At 56.1% G+C, this 21462-nt stretch overlaps 2 protein-coding genes across 8 annotated transcripts; both read right to left on the bottom strand.

Moving 5' to 3' along the window:
* Positions 1-547: 547 nt before the first annotated feature.
* THAP3 (THAP domain containing 3) lies at positions 548-7370 on the bottom strand. Of its 7 annotated transcripts, XM_036064576.2 has the most exons (7): positions 7235-7340; positions 6798-6818; positions 4719-4957; positions 4426-4618; positions 1827-1889; positions 1442-1540; positions 548-1192 (listed from the first exon to the last, which is right to left on the bottom strand). In XM_036064576.2, the coding sequence occupies exons 3-7, from the start codon at positions 4778-4780 to the stop codon at positions 725-727; spliced, it is 885 nt and encodes a 294-aa protein (XP_035920469.2). In that variant the 5' UTR covers positions 4781-4957; positions 6798-6818; positions 7235-7340; the 3' UTR covers positions 548-724. The 7 variants fall into 7 exon arrangements, with proteins under 7 accessions (XP_035920469.2, XP_035920466.2, XP_035920468.2 ...); XM_036064573.2 differs by lacking the exon at positions 4719-4957 and having other exon boundaries at positions 7235-7370; XM_036064575.2 differs by lacking the exon at positions 6798-6818 and having other exon boundaries at positions 7235-7368.
* Positions 7371-8262: 892 nt separating this feature from the next.
* Positions 8263-16151, bottom strand: PHF13 (PHD finger protein 13). Its single transcript, XM_036064580.2, has 4 exons — positions 15771-16151; positions 13103-13204; positions 11326-11860; positions 8263-10923 (listed from the first exon to the last, which is right to left on the bottom strand). Exons 1-4 carry the CDS (start codon positions 15807-15809, stop codon positions 10697-10699), a joined length of 903 nt encoding a protein of 300 aa, XP_035920473.1. The 5' UTR covers positions 15810-16151; the 3' UTR covers positions 8263-10696.
* Positions 16152-21462: the final 5311 nt, after the last annotated feature.

The following is a 21462-nucleotide window of genomic DNA, read 5'->3' on the forward strand; positions in this document are numbered from 1 at the left end:
TCAGGGGTGAGCAAAACACCTAAGTGATAAGAGCCCCCCTCCTCACACCCTCATTCCATCCTCTGGCCGTCACTGTCGAAGCCCCATTTTTAACCATGAGGCTGAACTGGAAGCCGTGGTTCAGTTTTCCACATTAGACCTCTGCCTGAGAAACAGGAGTCCAGAGGCAGGAGATGACTCAGGCTAGGATCCTTGTTTTCCTGGAGGTCGTGTGGTGTGGTTTGGTTTGGTTTTGTCTGAGTGTTCCCAGATCCAAAAACATCACCTCTCGGGTTTTTCGGAAACCTTCGGACACATCTTACCAAGGGCTGCATAAAACGGAGCTGAAGCCCAGAGGTGCAGACGCCTAGTTCCCGGGGCACAGAATCCTCACCGACTGCGCTCTCTGCTTTACGCCTTTTGTCATAAAAGCGAAAATCCTCCTCCGATTCCCTTGGGTGAGCGAAAGCAGGTACTAATGCAGGTCTTTTGTAAAAGCACATGGTGTAACACAAACTCCGAGAAACACGGGACCCCTGTCCGAGTTTATAAATAAAGGAGGAAAACCTGCAGCGTAGGAAGACACTTTATTCTGTCCATCACTCACCCCAGGCCCCGGGGAGGCCCGCCTCAGGACAGAGGCCCGTCTCAGCCACTGCGCCGTCACCCCCCCCTCGTGTCCTTCCCTGGGCCCCGCTGCCCCTCGGGGCGGCACACTCCACCCCCATCGGCCCAGGACACCTCCTCACGCTGTGGTGCTGAAGACCCCCGCCCAGCTTCCGTTGGAAGGACCGTTGGCCCCCGTCCCCTCCGGGAGGACCGAGTCTGTCCTGCCCACAGTCCCGTTCCTGTCCCGGGCCGATGCGGCCACAGCTCCCCTGAGGTGGCTGGTGGTGGGCCTGGCCTGCCTCACCGTGGCTTCAGGGGCCACGGCCCGAGCCCCAGGGGCGCTGACAGGGAAGCCTGGCCGCCCAGCTCGGCTCTGCGGCCCCGGCTGCCCGGCTCTGTGGGCGCGGAGGCGGCCGCACATCCTCCGCATCACCAGCCTCTGGGCCTTCAGGCGCTTTCGGAGCTTCTCGTTTTCCTTCAGGGTCAGGAAGAGTTTTGTTTTCAGGGCGTCTAAGTCCAGAAGGGCGTAGCTGTGGTCGGACGGCTGCGCGGGGCCGGCGGGCTGGCCGGGGGCCGGGGTCCCCTGCGGTCTCTGCGGCAAGCCCTGAGGACAGAGGCGCGTGAAGGCGGACGCGAGCCCGGGCCCAGCAGAGCTGCCGCCGCGGGACGGCGACAGGCGGGGGCCGCGGGACGGCGACAGGCGGGGGCTCCGCCCGGTGCTCCTGAGATCCGGGCCGCGGGCCGGGGTGCGCGTGGCCCGGGCACCAGTCTGCCCCGTGTTGTTTGAAGCGAATCCCCGCGTGCAGAGACCGACCGACCACCTGCTGCCTTGGGCCCCGGGCCCGGGCCTTACCTGTTCCGTGGCGCCGCCGGCGCTCGGGGGCAGCGCTTCGAGGGCACTGGCCGTCCTTCTCCCCGGGCCGCACTCTGCCGGCCCCGCCTCAGGCACGACCTGGGGACAGCAGGGCAGGAGTGGGCCGCCCACCGGGAACCCTTCCCGCTCTCCCGGCGGGGGCCGCGGCCAGGGCACCGGCAGAAGCAAGCAGGCTGCCCGCTCCGGGCCCGGGCTCAGACCTCAGAAAGCGGGCCCGAGCCAGCCTCCGGGCAACTCGGGCCGCCTGGTGTGAAACGGGGAAAGCCCAGAATCCTAACCCTGGGCTGTGAGGAGAGCACGACGGCCGTGCAGGCCGGGGGCGGGGGGGCCTCGGTCCTGAGTCGGGGCGCGCCACAGCACTCACCTCCTCCCTGTAAGAGTCCGCGTGTGCGCCCCCGCCGGCCGGCTCCGCGTTCTGCCTCACCGGCTGCAAGACACACAGCGCTGTCCGCGGGCCCCCGGGCTGCGGGTCACCCGAGAAGCAGCACCACCCACTGGCTCACCCTCCCCAAAGCTGTCCCCAAATCTTAGGTCAGAGGCCCAGGAACGGGCCCCGCGAAGCCAGGGACCTGATGCCTACGTGTCCCCCAGGGCCTGACATTCTAGGCACGTAGGAGGCGACTCAAATCTGACTCCAGGCGCGGCAGCCCCCTAGCAGAGCACGTCTGAGTCCGGGCCTGCTGCCGGTGCCCGGGCATCCCCGGAGCTGAGCCCCCGGCCGCGGGGCCGGAAGCAGCGGCCCCCACCCCTAGCTCTTGGCGCCGGGCACCGGCAGCCCCCCAGGTTGTTAAACTAAACTCACTTCACATCTCACCACAGATGCATGAGAAGTGATCGAGCTCCACTAGCAACAGGCGCTGACGGAGGAGGGCGCTGGTCAGAGGGCGGCGTCAGGCCATCAGGACGATGAGGGTCCAGGCCCCGCCGCCCTGCCCCGTGCCCGCAGCTGACAGCACGTACCGTGCACTCGGAAGTTGGTCAAGAGGCTAGATCTCACGTTACGTGCTCTGACCGCAATAAAAATCAAATACGTATCACCTGAAAACAAAAGGCCTTCCACGTCGGCGACAACGAAACCTCCTCGGCGTCGGGAGGAAGGCTGTGGAACCCCTGCCCTCAGGGAGCCGACCGGAGGGCGAAGCGGAGTCAGAGCAAACGCACGTGGGGCCCCGCCCGCGGAGCCACAAGGAGCCGGCCTGACGGGAAGCCCGGCGAGCGGGGGGACGATGGACAGCGGCCGGGGGGCCCTCCTCCAGGGGATGGGAACATGGACTTGGACAGGAGGCCACGGGCCTGCAGACGGGCACAGAGTTCGGACGGAGGGCAGGCGCCCCGACGCAGGGCCTGCTGGGCACATGCGCTCGGGCTTCCTCACCCCTGGAACCGCCTCCCCTCTCACTGCCAGTACCATCGGCCCCGCGGGTACCGGCTGGCCTCGCGTGCCCAGGGTGACGCCCGCACTCTGGGACTGAGGAAATTCCAGATAATCCCCCTCAGGGCGTCCGCGTCCAGCTGTCCGGGAGCTCGCCCCCGAGCCGCCCCACGGGAGCCACGGCCACTCCAATGGCCCGCTGGGAAATCACACTCCAGATGCACAGGGCCAAACTCAGAATCAGGGCACCCCATCCCCGGGGGCTCAGCGGGCTCGGCCCTCGCCGACCGCCACCCTCTCAGCCCACAGCCCACCGGGCCTGCAAAGGCCACCCGCTCTCGCGACCACAGCCCCTCAGCTCAGGCCAACAGCACGGCACACGCGACGCCAGGGCTCCAGCCAGAGGGAGCCTTCTCCCCTCACCCGACAAACCGCGGCCCCTGCCTCCCTCCAACCAGCCAGAGCTGACGCTGTCGGCGAGCGGGCCCACGCCCCTTCCAGCTCCAAGTCTGGGCCCCGCGGCCCCCCGACCCCCCTCCAGCTCTCCCCCTGCAGCAGCCTTCCCTGCGCAGCCCAGAGCTCTCAGCCCGCGCGGCACCTGCTGGGTGGGAGCGGCCCGGCGTCCGGCTTCCTGACCACAGCGCCCGGCCCCCGCTGCCCACTCGGAAGAAAAAGACAAGGTCTGAATGCAACACAGCCACCACCGGCCACGGGGAAGCCACGGGACGCCCAGCAAATGAAATGCATGTAGGCGCCTGGAGGGCTCAGTCGGTGAGGCGTCTACCTTCGGCTCAGGTCATGATGCCAGGGTCCTGGGATCGAGTCCCGCGTCGGGCTCCCTGCTCAGCGGGAAGCCTGCCTCTCCCTCTGCCTGACGCTCCCTCTGCTTGTGCTCTAATAAATACATAAAATCTTTAAAAAAAAAAAAAAATGAAATGCATAGAGGACCAAGCTTTTGGTGCACTTGCCAGTCAGCTGCTTCAGCAGCTTCTGGTTGTAGGGCGTGATTTGGGGTGGCGGGGGGCGGGGGGAAGAGGGAGAGAGAGAAAGAGAGAGAATCCTCAATCAGGCTCCACACCCAGCACAGAGCCTGACCCGGGGCTCGATCCCACGACTCTGAGGTCATGACCTGAGCCGAAACCAAGCGCCAGACACTTAACCAACGAACTAAACCACCCAGGTGCCCCATGCGTGATCTATTTCTAAAGGGGCTTTATTTTTTTAATTTTTTTAAAAGATTTTATTTATTTATTTGACAAAGAGAGCACAAGCAGGGGAGTGGCAGGCAGAGGGAGAAGGAGGCTTCCCGCCGAGCAGGGAGCCCGACGCAGGGCTCGATCCCAGGACCCCGGGATCATGACCTGAGCCGAAGGCAGACGTTTAACGACTGAGCCACCCAGGCGCCCCTAAAGGGGCTTTAAATTGCAAATGACCTACAGCAAAGGCCATGGCCAGCAGGGCAGCTGGGCTCTGAACCCCGGGGGCCTGCCCTCGCCGCACTTCTCAGCCTGCAAACACCACGCCCGCCCCAGCTGCTGGCCGCACCCCTGCAGGCTGGAGCTGAAGACATTAGAGGTGGTGCCGTGTTCACCTGCGCGGCATCCTGAAAGGCGAACACCGTGGGCACGGCATTCTGCTTCAGGTTTTTGCGGTTTCCAAAGGCGCTGAAGCACTCGGGTCGGAAGTGCTCGGAGCAGATGACCGTGTGCTGCTTGGGCTTGAAGTTGCCCCGGCCGATGTTCAGCACCCATTCCTTCAGCAGCTCTGGGCGGCTGAACGGGAACCTAGGAGGCAAGGGAGACATGAAGGAATTTGCGAGGCTCAAGTTGGCACTGCAGAGTTGTGTGGAATTTTGAAAACACCACATGGCATTTTACTGGACACCTTGGAAAATTCAGTGACCTCACTCTGTTAAACCACATCCAATTTCTGGAAGCTTCTGTCATGCCTGTTTACAGCATTCTCAGTAGGCAACGCGGGGCCACAAACGTGGCCAGAAAACCTTCCGAAGGTACACTTGCAGGGTAAGCCTGTTAGTGCCTTGGGGAGTCCGCCGTGTGCAGGCCCTGCCCTGGCTCTGGGAAGTAGGAACGAATAAGTCTCACCCTCATAGAGCCTACATTCTAGAACAGGAAAACAGACAGTAAACCAAACAGACATAGACTGCCTAGGAATCAAGTAGGAAGTGGTCAGGAAGGCCTCCTGAGAGGTGACATCTGAGCAGAAGCCGCAGGAAGCAGGACAGCGAGCCGTGAGCGTATCAGAAGGAAGAGCAAGCGCAAAGGCACTGTGACAGGGGCCCCCAGCATGTCGGGGTCGTGGTCAGAGGCGGGTTTGGCTGAGAGGGTGGGAGCAAGAACAGAGGTGAGGACCTCAGGAGGCAGGCCTCGGGCAGGTGGGCAGTCCCTGGAAGCTCTGGGCCGAGGGTGAGAGAGGAGGGCGGGCACCTGGTGGCTGCGACCCGGGTGTCAGCGGAGGGGTCATGAGCAGGCAGACCTGGGATGTATTTCGAAAGCTGGTGCAATAAGGTTTGCTTGTGAGCCGCAAAATAAAGAGAAGGAAGGAGTTTCATGTATTAAGATGGGAGGGGAGGTACTGTAGGAGGGGCAGGCCTGGGGGATCAGAATTTAGCTTCTATTTGTTAAATCTGAGGTGCCTTTTACATGACCAAGTGCTGAAGTGCAGCAGCAAGGGACACGTGTCAGGAGACGTCAGCGTGGGGACCGTCCCTGTGTAAAGGGTGGTGAAGCCTGGGGGAAATCGGAGCCCTGGGGAGTGAGTGTGGACGGGGAGGACACAAGGCCACGGCCCTCCCCCAAAGGGCTCCAAGGCTAGCGCTGGAAAGGAGGAGGATCCGGCAAAGGAGTCCGAGAAGGGACACTGTGACAGGAAGAGGTCAAAGGGGGGCCCTAGAAGCCAAGTGGGAGAGTGTCACAAGAGGTCAGTGGTCAGCTGTGCCCGATGCTGCAGAGAGGCTGCTTCGGATGAGGATGGACCAGCACTGAGCAGGGCCACCGGGGACTCGGCAGAGCTCCTCTGCAGGAGCGGCGGGGGCCAGAGTCCGACTGGAACGAATTCCAGAGGTAGCCGGAGGCAATTCCACTCCTGGGATGTGCCCAACGGAAGCGAAGAGAGACACATGCACAGGAAGACTTGTCCCAGCAAAACTGTGCCCAGTCCTGTGTTTGTAATGGTCAAGATACGGGGGCCCCCAAATGCCCTTTAATTGTAGAGCCAGTCAGTTCTGGTATATTCATTCAGCGGAGCCCCTCGAGAGATGGGGAGGAAGGACGCCCAGGTGACTCACAGCCGTGAGCACAAGACACAAGGAAAGCACCATGGTGCTGGACTCCGCGTGCCAAGTTCAACACAGGCCAAAGCGCCCCACTCTGACTGACAGAAGGTAGGATCCGGTCGCCCTTGGGGATGAGAGGGGACAAGGGGCTGGAAGGGGGTGCAGCGGGGGGCTCCCTAGGGGCTGGTGATGTTCGGATTCGCAGCAGTCACACAAGTGTTCGCTTTGCGGAATGGGCTGGGCTGTGGACTTACAATTTGTGTGCTTTTCTGTAGGTCTTACACTTCAATAAAGACATTCACTTTGAGAAGGAAAATGGTGATGGGAGGGGCAGCGGAGACAGTGCAGCTGGCCTCGGGGGTCGTGCTCTAAGGGGCAGTGGCTGGAACCTGAGCTCTCCGGGGCAGGGACCCAGTACCCACCAGGGCCGAAACACTGGGAGCCCTGCGAGCCTGACGACAGACTCCAAAACCTCCCGCCAAGTCGGCGCGGCCGGCCCCACTCTCCCGACACCCTGGAACGTTCTCGCTCCTCCACTCCCCCACTTGCTTCCCGACAGGAGGCCAGGCCAGGGACAAGCCGAGTGGCCAGCGCATGGCAGGCACACGGACGGGCGTCACCGTCGCTCGTTCATTCGGAAATGCATTCAGCCAGTAGGTACTGAGCACCTGCTACGTTCCAGGCTGCATCTGCGAACAAGAGCAAGTCCGGGGGTGGGGGGCGAAACCCCCAGAACTGCAGCGAGTGCTAGGGGCTGCGGGGCGCGGCCCACCCCGGCCTCCTCCGCACGCCACCGCCCCGACCGACCGCCGGGGAGGCTGTGCGCCTTCAGCAGGTTGCTCAGCCTGTCCGACAGTCTCCCCACGCGCCCAAGCCGGCCAAGGCGGCGCCCGGCCGCCGGTCACCCCGCCTGTCCCCGGGCCGCCGGCCCGTCCGCGAAGGGGCCAGCCGCGCGCCCTGGGGCCTCCCCCGCGGCCGGGCAGCGGCCCCGGCGTCCCCGCCCCGCGCGCCAGGCCTCGGGCTCCGGCGGGGGCCGCGGCCGCTCGGCCGGGCCAGGCGGGTCGGCAGCCGGGCACCCGCGCCCCACGGCGCCCCCGCCCCTCACCGGTGGAAGGTGAGCTGCTTCCTGCGGCTGCTGTAGCGGTTGCAGCACTGCCGGGCCGCGCACGACTTCGGCATCTCTAGACGCCAGGCCCAGCTGCCCCTAACAAAGATGGCGGCGGCGAGCCTGCGGGGCGGGGCCCGCCGGAGGGGCGGGGCCTGAGGACCTGAGCTGGACTGCGGACGGGGCGGGGCCAGGGAGCGGGGCCGGCGAGCGGGGCGGGGCCTGCGGACGGGGCGGGGCGGGGCGGGGGCCGCCGGAAGGCGGAGGCGCGCCCGCCTCCTTTCGGCTCCTGGGTCACCTCCTCGCGCGCTCCCTGTGACCTGCATCACCCGAGTCAGGTGGGCTCCGGGGTACCACGACAAGGGGTGCTCCCAGAGTCAGCCCCGGCCCGACACCCCCAACAGCGCCGCCGGTGCGAGCTCCACCCCTTCGCGAAAGCCCGGGGCCCTCACCTCCTTGCTTTGACGAGCCAAGGCACACCCACCAACAGCCTTGGACACCTGGAAACCAGAGAAGGGCTCACCGCCCAACCCGGCCAGTATTTCCAAGATTCTAAGAGGTGTTGGTGCGTAGATTCTGGCTGCTCAAAAGGAGGTACTAGTTGACTACTAGTGGGTCCCAGATTAGAGACGGGCAGACACAGCTGAGTGAGAGAAAGAGCACAGGCGATGGGGACCCCCAAGTGTAAAGGGGCAGAATGAGCACCCCTGGGAGACTGCAAATCTGCTTGCAGAACCTCGGAGGAGGCTGCAGCTTTTAACAAAGCAGGTAACCACTCACTGGGGCTTAAGCTAATCCACAGCATGATGAAACTGCGAAAGCTATTCATGTCTATTCATACTGTGGTTTGATCCTGGAGAATTTACTAGAAAAGTGTATGAAAGGTTGTGGGCACGCTTCATCCTGCTAAACCAAACTCAGACTTTACCTCCCCAAGTCTCTATGTCATCATGGTTTGGGAGAGGTGATGAAGGGAGCAGAAACACCACTGTCCTCCCCCAGAGAAAACAAACACCTGAAGCTAGGCATGAACCTCAAAGTAGCAATATATTTATTTACAAAATATACAGTTTCACAGAAACAGCTTCGCTTTATACACATAAACTTTATAATCACACAGAACCATGTAAACGATGTTAAGTGTCTGGCCTGGCCAATGCCAATGGGAGAGGCTTACTCTTGGGGTGACATCTTTCCCTCCCCTCACTTTATTAGCCACCAACCAGGAGCCCCTAGATGGGCCATGCCTAATTTGCATAAAGCTGATTGCAGCTGCCCAGCTCAAGCTAACACAAAAACCAAGGTGTCCTGACTTCCTAGACACCACCCACAGGGATAGAGATCTGTTAAAAGAACAAAAAGGAAATGAAGGAAACAGATCGAAATGACTACTGAGTACCTTCCAGAGGTGTCACCAGGCATCGAACCTTCTAAAAGCAATACAGCAATCGCCAGGCCTGGCAGTTCCGCTCTAAAATCACACATATTCTTAAATGCACTTTTAAAACTTCGTGGAGTTTTTTTTAAAAAAGAAAAACACTTTGGAACTTTGGCTATTCTCATGGTGAAGACACTGGACAGGCAATGTCATGGGGCAGATCTTTGGCAAATTCCTCTCCAACTTTTCCTGGACGTTTGCCCTCATCAGAGCCAGACAGCTGTCTGAGGAGAAGGTGGTTTCTAAGCCCACTTCTTACTATTCTTCTCTACAGCAGAACTTCTCCCTTGGGGATCTTCACGATAAATTGGGTTTCAGAAACTATTTCTATTTCTGTGTTAATATAACCAACAGAATTAAAAACAAAACACAACAAAAAGCAGCTGGCTGGTGAAGCATGAACTATACTAGCGCAGAACATGGGCTCCTATCAGCCAATTCGAGTTCAAGCCCCCTTTGTGCCTCAGGGAGAGAATGTGAAGAGTCCCCCGGGGAGCCCAGCACGAGGGTGCCACATGAAGACCCCAGCAGAGAGACCGGGGGTCCACCCTGCTGTAAATAAATAGGACCAACTTGGGCATTCTTCCCTTTTCATGCTTCACGAGAAACAATGTGTATGAAAACACACCCATCTACTTACCAAAAAAAAAAAAAAGTTTTTGAGAAGAGTATTTGAACTGCTAAAGAGCACTGTCAACTCTGGAGAAAGTGGGAGCCTTCCTGTCCCTGCAGGCCCCAGAGCCACCGGCGGCAGCCCAGGGTACACGGCCCTCGGACAGAGCCCTGTGCAAGCTCCAGGCACAAACTGCTGGGCTTCTCCAGGCCGGGCTGGCACCGGAGGCTCCCCGGCCCAGGGTCCCAGTTCAGATCGAAGGAAGTCCGCACAGTTCAGTGGTATATTCCTGGAGGCCAATGTTACCATATCGCTCACTCACCAATTTCAAAACAAAACAAAAAAACAAAAAACAAAAAAGGCTTCAAATCCTAACCTTGCCCCAGGACACCAGCAGGCCAGCCTGTCTGAGGGCATCCTAAGAATCAACCACAGGAGAGGCCTTCCCTCCGAGTTTTCTCCACCTCATGAATAGAGGAACGCCGTTCCCGTGACTGCCTAACCTTTACGTTGCTACTGGAACAAGGTGAGGGAAAGAGAGGAGGACAGAATCCAAGTGCCCTCTCGCTTGAAAACAGCTCGCCTGGGCACCCCTAAGACCTCATACACCAACTGGAAAGGGCACCCCGGCAGAAATCTGCCAATACTTTTGGCTATATCGTGCAAAAAAGACAGGTTTTTTACATCGTGCAAAACAGGAAACTGAGTTATGAACACGGGCCACCTCAACCCCCCCAACCAACCCCTTTTCCGCCAAGAAGTGGCCACACACTGTCCCTTTTAAACAAACAGAAGGAAACCGAGGGATCACTAGCTAGCCACCGCCCCAGGGCTCCGCTCAGAGTGAGACCAGAGGACTCTAGCTGGCAGCCTGCGGGGACAAACAGACAGCAGCTAAGGCAGGGAGAGGGCAGGCCACGAAGGTAGGGGCAGCTCGATGGTTGCTGTACAGACACTTACGGTCAAAGACTTACACTTGGGAAAAAGCTTACACGTATGGCTGTTCATTAACAGGCCTGGGAAACTGAACATCTCCTCTCCCAAGACAGCGGAAGCAGGAAAACAGCTAGCGCTGGTTCCAGCCGGCGGAGTTTGTTAACAATGATAGCAAGAATTCACAACTACCACGTACCCTCACTTTCAGCCGAACCGAAGCCACTGTACTTGGGTGGTGAGCCCCCCTCCACTGCAGAGAACACAGCTCTAGCAGCAGCTTTGGCCAACAAGGATTTTATTCAGTCACTGGCAGATTAACAGGTCCTACCCCGGACAGCCCGCCCTTTTGCTTAGGCACCTGAATGGCAGGGGTCTGCCCGCACCAGAGCTGAGAGTTCTGTGCTCAACTAAGAGGAGCCAAAAGGCCCCTCGTCCCTTCTGATTCCTCGCCCATGCTCTCCTCGCTCACCAACAGTCAGTCCAGAAACAGTTTCCGCGAGCCCATTCGGGAACGGTTGGAGCGGCGGATGTCAAACTTGGAGTCCCGGCACTTTTGGCAGACAAACACTTCCGGAACATTGGACTTCCGTATTTTCGCACAGGACAGGTGAATCCAGGTATGGCACTCGTTGCACTCTATCATAGGGCGGCCAGCAAACGGCTTCATGCAGAAGCAGGTGACGAGGTCCCAGGAGTCGTCATCTGAAGGGAGAGACACGTGTGTGAAGAGGAGAGCAAACACTGCCTGCACTCCCTCCCCCAGCCCCCGGGGGTGCGGGGGGCAGAGCAGCTGAGCTGCAGTGAAGCCTGATCCTCAACACACACACACACTGAAGGGCAGGGCAGTGGAGTAAATGCGTGACCAAGGACACTGAAATGTGTGGCACCAGGAATTAACCGTGAGATGTTTACTGAGAAGCTATATTTATTTTTATATTTTGAGGCCTGTCCTGGAATCTCAGCTGTTTCTAGCTGCAATCACCCCCTTCCTAAACATCTCAGTGTCCACCTTCCGATACCGTCCTCTCTAGGGGTGGTGGGCACACTCTGCTGTCACCCTCCAGGGAAGGGACCGCTCTTCGGACCCCCTCAGGGGCCACTCACCCGAGTCCACCATTATGTCCTCATCATTGCCAGTGCTGTCCTCGTCCCGGAACACCACCTGCTTTCCCTGCCGGACAATAGTCCGTTTGCCTTCAGTTTTTATTTCTTTGACCTGATCAGGTGACACCGTGACACAAGATCCACTGGAAGGAGTGTCGGAGTCCCAGCCCGAGCAGGGGTCGCCGGGAGCCTGGGGGATATCCTGCAGGGTGGGACTCGTGGGGGTCTCCACGTAGGGGTCAGCGGCTTCCAGCTTCAACAGGCTCCCCATGTACCCCTCCTTCACGGGCACGTCACTGTCCCTTCGCTTCCTCTTCTTCTTCTTCTTCAGCTTGTCTGTCTTCTTTCTGTCCAGCAGGAAGTTACTGGGCTTGGCTCGCTGCAGGAGGGTGGGCTGCAGGTGGCCAAAGCAGTGGTCGGAGACCGGCAGGGGCACGGCCGACGCAATGTCAGTGAAGCCCGTGTCCCAGCCGTCGCTGTCAATGGTGCCAGCCGTGCTGTTGGCAGGGCTGGGGCTGCTCCTCAGAGGGAGCTCCTGAAAGGACAGAAGCACAGGTAGCCGGGGCCGAGTGGTATGACTAGTCCCCGGCAACAAGGGCTGGCCCCGAGCAGAGCTTCCCAGGCTCCGCACCCCCACCCTCCAGCCAGGTCAGGACTACAGACGAGGGCTATCAGAAACGTGACCTTCTCGGCTCTCGTAAGCAGTGCTCTTTAGGAACAGTGTCATGAGTACTTTACTATGACCTTCCAGACAGAATGTTAACCCACCAGGAGGAAAACCTTCCCTTGCTGAGCCCTCAGCCCCTGTCCCAGAGCCAGCAACTCATTCGATGCCCAGTAAATATCTAGAAAGATGCCAAGAACACCCTCTCATACCCCCTTATCTTTCCCGGATTGTAAAATCTCCCTTCCATTTGCGGTCCCAAGGGTTGCATTTTTTTTTTTTAATTAAATGAATTTAAATTAGTTTTGAGAATTTCCTGACACTCTTTCTAAAAACTGGAGATATCCCCAAATATTACAAAATCAAACTAGGTAATTACTGCCCCAAAGCAGTGAGCTAATCCCTATGGCTCCTTCAGACCATTCAAGCATTTTATTTGTAAATAGTGGCAACATTCTGCGTGGCACAAAGAGTGCATTTATCCACGTACAGCAAACAGAAACGATAAGCCGATGCTGGGGTTTGGTCTCCCAGAAATACCATATTCCTTTCTTTTTAGCCCTGTACAAGTTTGAGCACCATGACAACAGTGGTCCTCAGTCCTACCCTTTAGCAAGAAAAAAAAAAAAAAAAAATCCTTTAAAATTCGGGATTTTGGCCACAAGTCCCTGAAGATTCTGTAATATGGTGCGCACAGCAACCAGGGAGCTGCTCACCAGGAAGGACAGTGTGGACCAGGCCCAACCATCCGGTTGAACCCCAGGCCTGGCCCCCAGCGTCCTCATCTGTAAAATGGGGATCAACAACAGCACCCATCTCATATATTGTAAGGGCCAAGAACACTGCCCAGCCACGGTGGGCACTCAGTAAGCCCTGGAGATTCCGAGCAGATGGACATCAAACGTGTTATCTGCAAACCAACACTCAAAGTTTATTAAATCATTTCTAGACAAGCCTGCGTTTTCTATCAGACTTTTAGGAACCACCTCCCAGGCTGCGCTAACTTTTTAAGAAAGGTTTCTACCTGACAGCCGTCTGGCATCCCCCAGCAGCCCCCTCCCAAACCCCCACCCGGCCAATGGTTTCACTGCCAGCAGCAGCACTGAAGATTACCTCCTTTGGATAAGGAATGTAGCCGGCATAGGCCAAGACAAAGGTGCAGAATTTGTTGAAATCCTCCACAGTCCTGCGCCTCTTGTAACTGGGGGAGCACTCCTGTTAGCAGGCGAGAAAACGGGTGTATTTGAGAGTAGGCACTTGTAGGTGGAATCCAGAAACAAAACGAAGCCAGCTGGAGCTTTTATTGTCAACCACTCGAAAATATACTGCTACGTTTACAAACACTCTAAGAAACAAGATAAGGTAGGTTTGGGTCAAGAACTAACACTGCGCTCAGAAGGCTGAGGGAGGGGGACTGTGATGTTATGCCAAGCACACTGGGAAACTGGGCAGGAGATAAAAACGTAGAAAAGTCTACTTCTTAGTGCTCCCGTGGCATTTTCCGACATTATCTATCACGCTCTGCAGGCCTATCAGGAGCTCTAATAACTACTTTTTTGCCACAGATTTTCCATTTTGAAAATAAAGTCCAGCTGCAGCTGTAATCAAAGTATTTTAAGTGATTTCAGAAGTCAACTGCTCCTGATCCTACAAAGCTCGCTCAGGCCTGAACCCTCCCCAGCCAGGGCTGTGTGGCCCCCTCCTCCTAGCACTCCCCACTTCTCCCTCCCCTGCTGCAGCACCCAACATCCAGGGGGCCAGAACCCAAATGTTCTCTGACTCAGAAAATACACCAGAAATGCTCGGGCTGGGGGGCGCCTGGGTGGCTCAGTCTTAAGCGTCTGCCTTCGGCTCAGGTCATGGTCCCAGGTTTCTGGGATCGAGCCCCGCATCGGGCTCCCTGCTCCGCGGGAAGCCTGCTTCTCCCTCTCCCACTCCCCCTGCTTGTGTTCCCTCTCTCGCTGCGTCTCTCTGTCAAATAAATAAGTAAAATCTAAAAAGAAAAATGCTCGGGCTGGGTTTACTCGCACCTTTAAGATGAAATACGAGAGGGTTTTGGCTTGTGTGTCCTGTCTCCATCAATCTAGAAATGCCCTCAACAAGAAGGGTTTTTTTCCTGAGGAACAGCAGCTCCGGGAGAAAGAACCCTTATTTGCTACTAAGCAAAACAACTCTGCTTTATTTCGGCTTATTCGACTAGCGTTATTTACTGAAGTCTCCTTTAAGCACTTTAGTACCCACCCCAACCTCATCCTTACGTGCTCAGCTACCATTTCCAGGGCCCAGGGTCCCACTACCCTGCAAGGACGAACGCGGGACAGGAAATCGGGGGGTGGGTTCCTGGACCCAACCCAGCCCCTCCCCAGGACCGAGGGCCAAGAAAGCGGCCCGGTAGCCGGCGTGCTGCCCGCAGGTTTCCTTCCAAGGGCTCCACTTCTGATTTTCTCAACTTGGTTCTAGCAGACCACCTCCGCCCCCCACCCTCGGCCAGTCGGACCCCGAGGGGCGCGCAGGTTGGCGGAGCACCCGCCTCGGAGCGGTCCCCGGCATTTCCTGCGTCGGAGAGACCCTGCCCCCACCCCCGGGAAGAACTGACCGCCCGCGCTCCGGCCGCGGTGGGAGGGCCGCAGCCCTCGGCCCTCAAACTCTCGGGGAGAACTTTTATTTAGGCGGGGAACACGCACAAGTGGGTCAGGGGCCTGGACGTGGAGTGGAAGGCGGCGGCGGCCTCGGGCCCGGGGCGGAGGGACCCGCGCCACCCCCGCCCCGCCCGCCTCGCCCGCCTCGCCGCCTTTAGGAAAAGCAGATGGCGGTGCGGCCCCCTCCCCGCCCTCCGCGGAAGCCGCCCCCCGCCGGCACTCGGCCCCGGAAGGTGCGGGGCCCATCCCGCGGGGGAGGGGGCGCGGGAAGCCGGGCAGGATTCGGGGTCCGGGGCCGGTGGGCCCCGCGAACCCCTGAGGCGGCAGCGCAGCGGGCGAACGCGCCCGGCGCCGCCTCCCCCACCCGCCTGCGGCCGGACCCGCACCCCAGCCCCGCGGGCCTCCGGAGGGAGAAGGGACCGAGGCGGGGGCGCCAGAGGGGCCGCCCGGGAGAACCGAGGGCCGATCCCCGGAAGGAGGGGGAGCCGGGGCGGGGCGAGAGAGCCCGCGGCCGGGGGGCGGGGGCCCCGGAGGGGGAGGAGAGAGTGCCGAGGGTGGGGGGCTCGACTCGGGTGTTTACGGGGGTGGGGACCCGGCAGGACTAGGCCCCCGCCGCCGGAGGGGGCGGGGGCCGCGCGGGAGTCAGGGGGCGGGGCGCGGACTACCGGGCCCGGGGATTAAGGGAGAAGGCGGGGGCGCGCGGAGCGGAGTCCCCGTCCGAGGGGGACCGCGAGCCCCTCCAGGAGGGGGGAGGGGCTCCTAAGAGAAGCGGGAACGCGAGGCGGCGGCGGCTAGGACCGAGTCCCCGGGGGCAGGGAAGGAGTAAGCCAAGCCGGCGGGGAGAGGCCGGGGGCCCAGACAGGTCCCGGGGCTACGCGAGGCCGGGGAAGGGTGGGCGCGGCGGCCCTAGGGAAGGGGCGCCGGGAGGACGCGGACGCCCGCGGCAGGGACGCCGAGGCGAGGGCCGGCAGGGAGAACGGGGCGCGGGCCCGAGTGGGGGGCGGGGTTGGGCGCCCAAGGGGGCGACGAGGGAAGGCTGGGGGAGGGGAGGGCGGCGGTCGGCCGGCGGGGGTCCGGCTGCCGGGAGCGCAGGACTGGAGTGGGGGTGGGTCGGGGGCGGTCGGGACGCAGCCCTCACTCACCTCCGGGTGGAAGGCGGCGGCGCAAGAGTCGGAGTCCATGTTCAGGGTGGGGGGCGGCGGCTACGGGAGTGCAGGGGCCCGGGATGCGGGCGCCGGGCCACCGAGCCGCTCAGGGCTGGGGGCTCCGGCGGCCGCGCAGAGCGAGGGCGGACCCGGGAGGGGTCGCCCCGGCTGGAGGTGATGAGGGGGCTCGGCGCGTTGCGTCCCGGGCTCAGTGCTCCCGGGCCGGCGGTTCCACGGCCGAGCAGAGTTGGCGATGCAGCTCCTGCGGCCGGCGCGGTGGGAGAGGCGGGAGAGTCGCTGCGGGGGGCGGCGGCGGCGGCGAGCGGGAACCCGACCCGCTCCCCGACCTGACGCCCAGTTCGGCTCGTGTCTCGGGAGGGAGGGCGGGAGAGCCGCGAGGGCTGTCGGGAAATGTAGTCTGTGGGCGACGGGAAGCCGAAGGCGCGGGGGCGGGCGCGGAGCATTGTGGGAGTAGTAGTCCCAGCTCCGCCTCTGAGGCGCACAAAGGCCGCCTCGCGGACTCCAGCCCCCATAGAGCTCCGCGGCGGCAGCCCGGTTTGTGGGGGCGGTGGCTCCGGGACCTGAGGCTGCCGGAGCGGGGGAGGTGCGGAGGCTCGCGCTGGCTCTGCGGTGGGGGAGGGGCGGCGCGAGTGGTAGCGCCGCGGTCTCGGCGGGGGCGAGGGGCGGGGGTCACCCCGGCGGGTGGGGGCGGGGCTGACGGCCTCGGTCGAGGAGGGCGGTGGCAGCGGCTGCCGTCTCCTTTTGGACTTGGGGGTTCGTGCCCCTTTGTGGGGCCGTGGTCCCCGCGGCGGGGGCGACGGGCACTGACGTCGCGGCCGCCGCCTGGGCTCGGACCCGGCGGGGCGAACTTGTTTTCGCGGCCGGGGTATTCTGGCCGGCTCCTCCTGTCCCGGGGGTCCTGGGACGGCGGGACTGAGGATCTCCTGGTGTCTGTAGGATCCACTTTGGGGTGTCGAGTAACTGCGTTTTTAAAAACTCTGTGCCAGGGTTATCAGTGTTTTGGAAGATGTTAGTCTTAAATTCGCTTTTTTTTCTCTCTCTCTTTCCTCTCTGCCTGATCTTGGGACTACCCCTGTTTTCTTTAATTGAATTACCTTCCGAATGTATTCCTCACAGCATTACACCAGTGGGGTGAGGGGAAAACGTGGTTGAGAGATCTGGTATTGACAATGATTTCACTGATGCTTGATTGAGTTTGCGGTGTTTAAATGCTGGACCAATGAGTATTTTACAACTTTATATGTTGAAGATTGATCGACTCTGAACACTTAGTTGAAAATTATCTACTCTGATAAAATTACCATTGGGGGCCTGACATTTTTGAACATTTTTGATAACCATTTGAAAGGAAAAAATCTATAAATGTTCCATAACATGTTTGGTAGCTTCGAAGACGAACTGCGTTAAAGAGGAGGGACGTAAAATTTTAAATTCGAATCAGGAAACTGACTCCTGGACCCACTAAATCAGAAAAGATGATTGGAAGAACCTCTAGGAGATTATTTCTAAGGGAGTGAGTGCCTCGCTGGTTGACTGTTGCTGTTTAGATTAAGATAATTCTGAAGGAAACTACTGGTTAAGAGACTGGGTTTATCTCAGAAATACTTCTCTGAGCCTCAGCTTCCTAAACTATAAAAGTTTTATCGTAGTTCCTTTCTCCATAAATGGTAGTTTACTATTGTTGTTGTTATCTTTTAATGTTATTTCAGCAATGCCTTACCGGATTGGAGGACTCCCCAGCGTGGATAACAAATTGAGGTGCTCTAGAAAGTCAGTAAGATTAAAAACAGACATTGGACTTGGCCTGTGGAAACATCACCAACAGTTTCATAGAGAGTTGTCACATTCAGGTGATTTAGCTAGATTTAGAATGTTACCTGATCACTGTGGCCAGAGCAAATGCCCTGAGGTCAGCTAGCATTGCCCAGAGCCAGATTACCAGGAGCAACTTGTTTTGCCTGAGTAAGAAAGGGCCACCGTGAAGGATATTATCCTATTGTTAGTTTAAAGGTATAAATGCCAAAAAGAATATTGATTGGAGGTGAAGTACAAATAAGAGGGAATTTTTGTAACTGATCATTGTTGGCAGTGATGTAATTTTTCACGTAGGAAATATTAAATCCCCTTCCCATTAAGAAAGTGAAATAAAGAATTTGTTCATAATAATAATGGACTTGAAGACAAAACCCTAGAATTCAGGGATCTATATTGAATGGAACCACTCAGTCACACTGAGGAAAGAACATTCCATACCTGGGTTGTGTCATGTAACAGTGATAACTCTTGCTCAGAATAGGTATTCAATATATATATATATATATATATATATATATATATATTTTTTTTTTTTTTAAGATTTTATTTATTTATTTGACAGAAAGAGAACAAGCAGGGGGAGCTGCAGGCAGAGGGAGAGGGAGACGCAGGTTCCCCACTGAGCAGAGAGCCCCATGTGGACCTCAATGCCGGGACCCTGGGATCATGACCTGAGCCACCCAGGCGTCCCGCAATAGATATTTCTTGAGTAAGTTACTCATAAATAGTAGTTCTTAGTACACAGATGTGACCAATACTACCTGATGTAGTCTGCTTGTTTCCCTGCCTGCCACTCCAATATTTTCATGGAGGACCTTCTTGGCCTCCTTCCTTTGATTCCCCTTAGAAATTTAGCCCTTTGGAGGAGATTTAGACATTATATCTACCATCCCATTCCTAGACTCAGGGAAGGACTAGAATACCAATAATTGACCCAGATTCAATAGCATAATATGTACACGTGGGGAAATGTAGTTGGTTTATCTAGTCTATTTCTCAGGTGTCGTCCACTACACCTGGGCTCCAGGAGGCAAATTTGGAATTCAAGGATTAATGCAAGAGCATTAGCCACAGTAGCCAGATTCTTGGAGTCTGTGATTCCTTGTTTTCTGCTTAAAAAAAAAAAAAAAATTATATATATATATGTATTATAATCTGATGATTATAGTTATTTGGGAAAGAAGAAAAAAACCAATGTTAGACAGGTTGTGACAAGTTTTAAAATACTAAGAATACCATAGTTTCCCAGTAAGTAACTTGAGAATGTAGTTATTTTAATTGGGTTACCAAATATAGTTTCACCTTTCTAAATCTCACCAGCTACACTACATTCATTTGGGGAACATTCAGGAAAGCTTTCTGCCTCCCATTATAACTTAGTGCTTGAGTGCAGGCATGAACATAACCAAAGGTTTGTCTTTCCCAGAAATGCTTGTTGGTGGTTCAGCTTTTTGTTCAGCTTTAATAGTATGGAATTCCTGTGGATCGTTCCCAGCTGCAATTTTCTGACTTCCCCACTTCCATCTCCAGGAGAAGAAAAAAACGTGATAATTCCCCCAAATTGTCTTGTTCAACTTTTCGTACCTTGACCACTGTATGAATATATATATATATATATATATGAATAGTTTTAAGTCATTAATAAATAATTTTTAAACCATGTATTGTCAGCTCTTTATATAGCAAGAAAAATAACTTATACACAGAGATCAAATGAACTTGCTGTGTTATGGCTCATACCGGTAAACCATAAACATTAATAGCTAACACTATGCCAGATACTGTTGAAATGTTTTGATCTACCGTATCATTTACATATATAATGCACTTAATAAATAGGGAATACTGTAGCGTTCCTTAAAGAAAAGTTTACATAGAGTAAGTTTATTACAAGCCACACTTTAGGTGGTCCAGAAGCAGAAAAGAATCAGGGTGTATGATAGGAAAAAAGGCGCAATCTCTTTTTTGATGGTATAAATGCTAAAGTATGTGTTCCTAAATGTTCGCAAAGGGGGGGAAAAGGAGGATAACAGTGGCTTTTGTAAAATGATCTCAGTGACCTCTTGTCCTGTCTGCCTAAAATTAGAATTCAGATATCAAAATTGCATAGTTTGAATGTTTAAAATGAAATGGTACCATTATTTGTTAAATCTCATTAAATTACTTTATCATGAAGAAGTTACTCAGGCAGAGACCATTTTCATGATTGTGGAAGAGGTAAATTTTTAAAACTTTCATAGTTGAAGTTTAATCTTTTTTTTTTGTCCGCACCCCCCAGCCCCCCAGCTGCCCTCTCCCCAGAAGTTTAATCTTTAAATACAAACATTTCCCCCTAAACTATGGGTCGTTGACTAGATTTAACACTTTTCTTACCAAACACTAGTGTTTCTACCATGGCAAGCTGTGGAATGACATTTCAAGTCTGCCGACTACGGGTCGCCTGTGTGGCTCAGTCGTTAAGCGTCTGCCTTCGGCTCAGGTCATGATCCCAGGGTCCTGGGATCGGCCCCGCATCGGGCTCCCTGCTTGGCGGGAGGCCTGCTTCTCCCTCTCCTACTCCCCCTGCTTGCGTTCCCTCTCTCGCTAGGTCTCTTGTCAAATAAATAAAATCTTAAAAAAAAAAAAAGTTTGCCAACTATATCAATCACATGGTCATACTTCAGTAAATGAATTTCTCACATTCCCATCTTCAACTCTTAAGGTTGATGAGTGAAAAAAGGAACTAGATAGCGTGCCTGGGTTAGTAGGTTCTTCAAATTTCCAAACAGCTGATGGGTCTAAATCTGTTTCTTTATTTTCTGACCAAATTCCTTTGTTGACTTAGATATGTACACATGGCTTCAAATGCTCCCCTTTTAGGTCCCAGATATTAATATACCCTTTTTCTCAAAAACTGAATTTTTAATTTTATTTTAAACGTATTATTTCCTTAATACACAGAATGGAAAATACAGGCAAGCACAAACGAAACAAACCTAACCACCTAGAGAATACGTTACCTTCACAATTGTCTTGTAGGCATATGAATACAGACAACAAATTGGGTGATACTACCAGTAATCAGCTCGACAGGATAGCATGAATATCCTTCCATTTCTTTTTTTTTTTTTAAGATTTTATTTATTTATTTGACAGAGACACGGTGCGAGAGGGAACACAAGCAGGGGGTGTGGAAGAGGGAGAAGCAGGCTTCCCGCGGAGCAGGGAGCCTGATGTGGGGCTCGATCCCAGGACCCTGGGATCATGACCTGAGCCAAAGGCAGACGCTTAACGACTGAGCCACCCAGGCGCCCCTATCTTTCCATTTCAATAAACATATGCATCATCATTCATCAAGGCTTCACAGTAAGGCTGATTTATTTAAATAGTTACATGAAACATTCACTACCGAAATATTTTTGATTTATTAAAGCTTTGCTTTCTGCAAGGTGGACGTGTTCTGACCCAGAGGGACTGGAGTACTTTTCCCTGCAAACATCCTACTTCCTGGCTACTCAGACTTTCTTGTCACAAAGCCTGTGCAAGTAAGCTATTGGCCGGGCTCCTGGGCCCAGGAATGCTGCCGCTGCCGTTAATAGCTGTGTGAACAGTCCATCTATGGGCAACAGGCAGCTGCCTGGGTACCTGAATGTTTTCTTACTTAGGCCTGTGCTTCCCATGCTGAAATTTGGACCAGATACATTCTCATGGCAAGATGATGAGATTCACGAGGACAAGGGAAAGCCTGCAGTTTGCATTTCAGAGATGAAATAAAAACAAGATGTCTTCTCCAAAGGTTGCACTGACTTAGCTGGAACCAAGAAATGACACCATCCCCCCCTCCCACCTCCTGTGTGCCTGGCCCCCCCGGGGA

Source organism: Halichoerus grypus, chromosome 5 (genome assembly GCF_964656455.1).
Source record: "Halichoerus grypus chromosome 5, mHalGry1.hap1.1, whole genome shotgun sequence".
NCBI lineage: Eukaryota > Metazoa > Chordata > Mammalia > Carnivora > Phocidae > Halichoerus > Halichoerus grypus.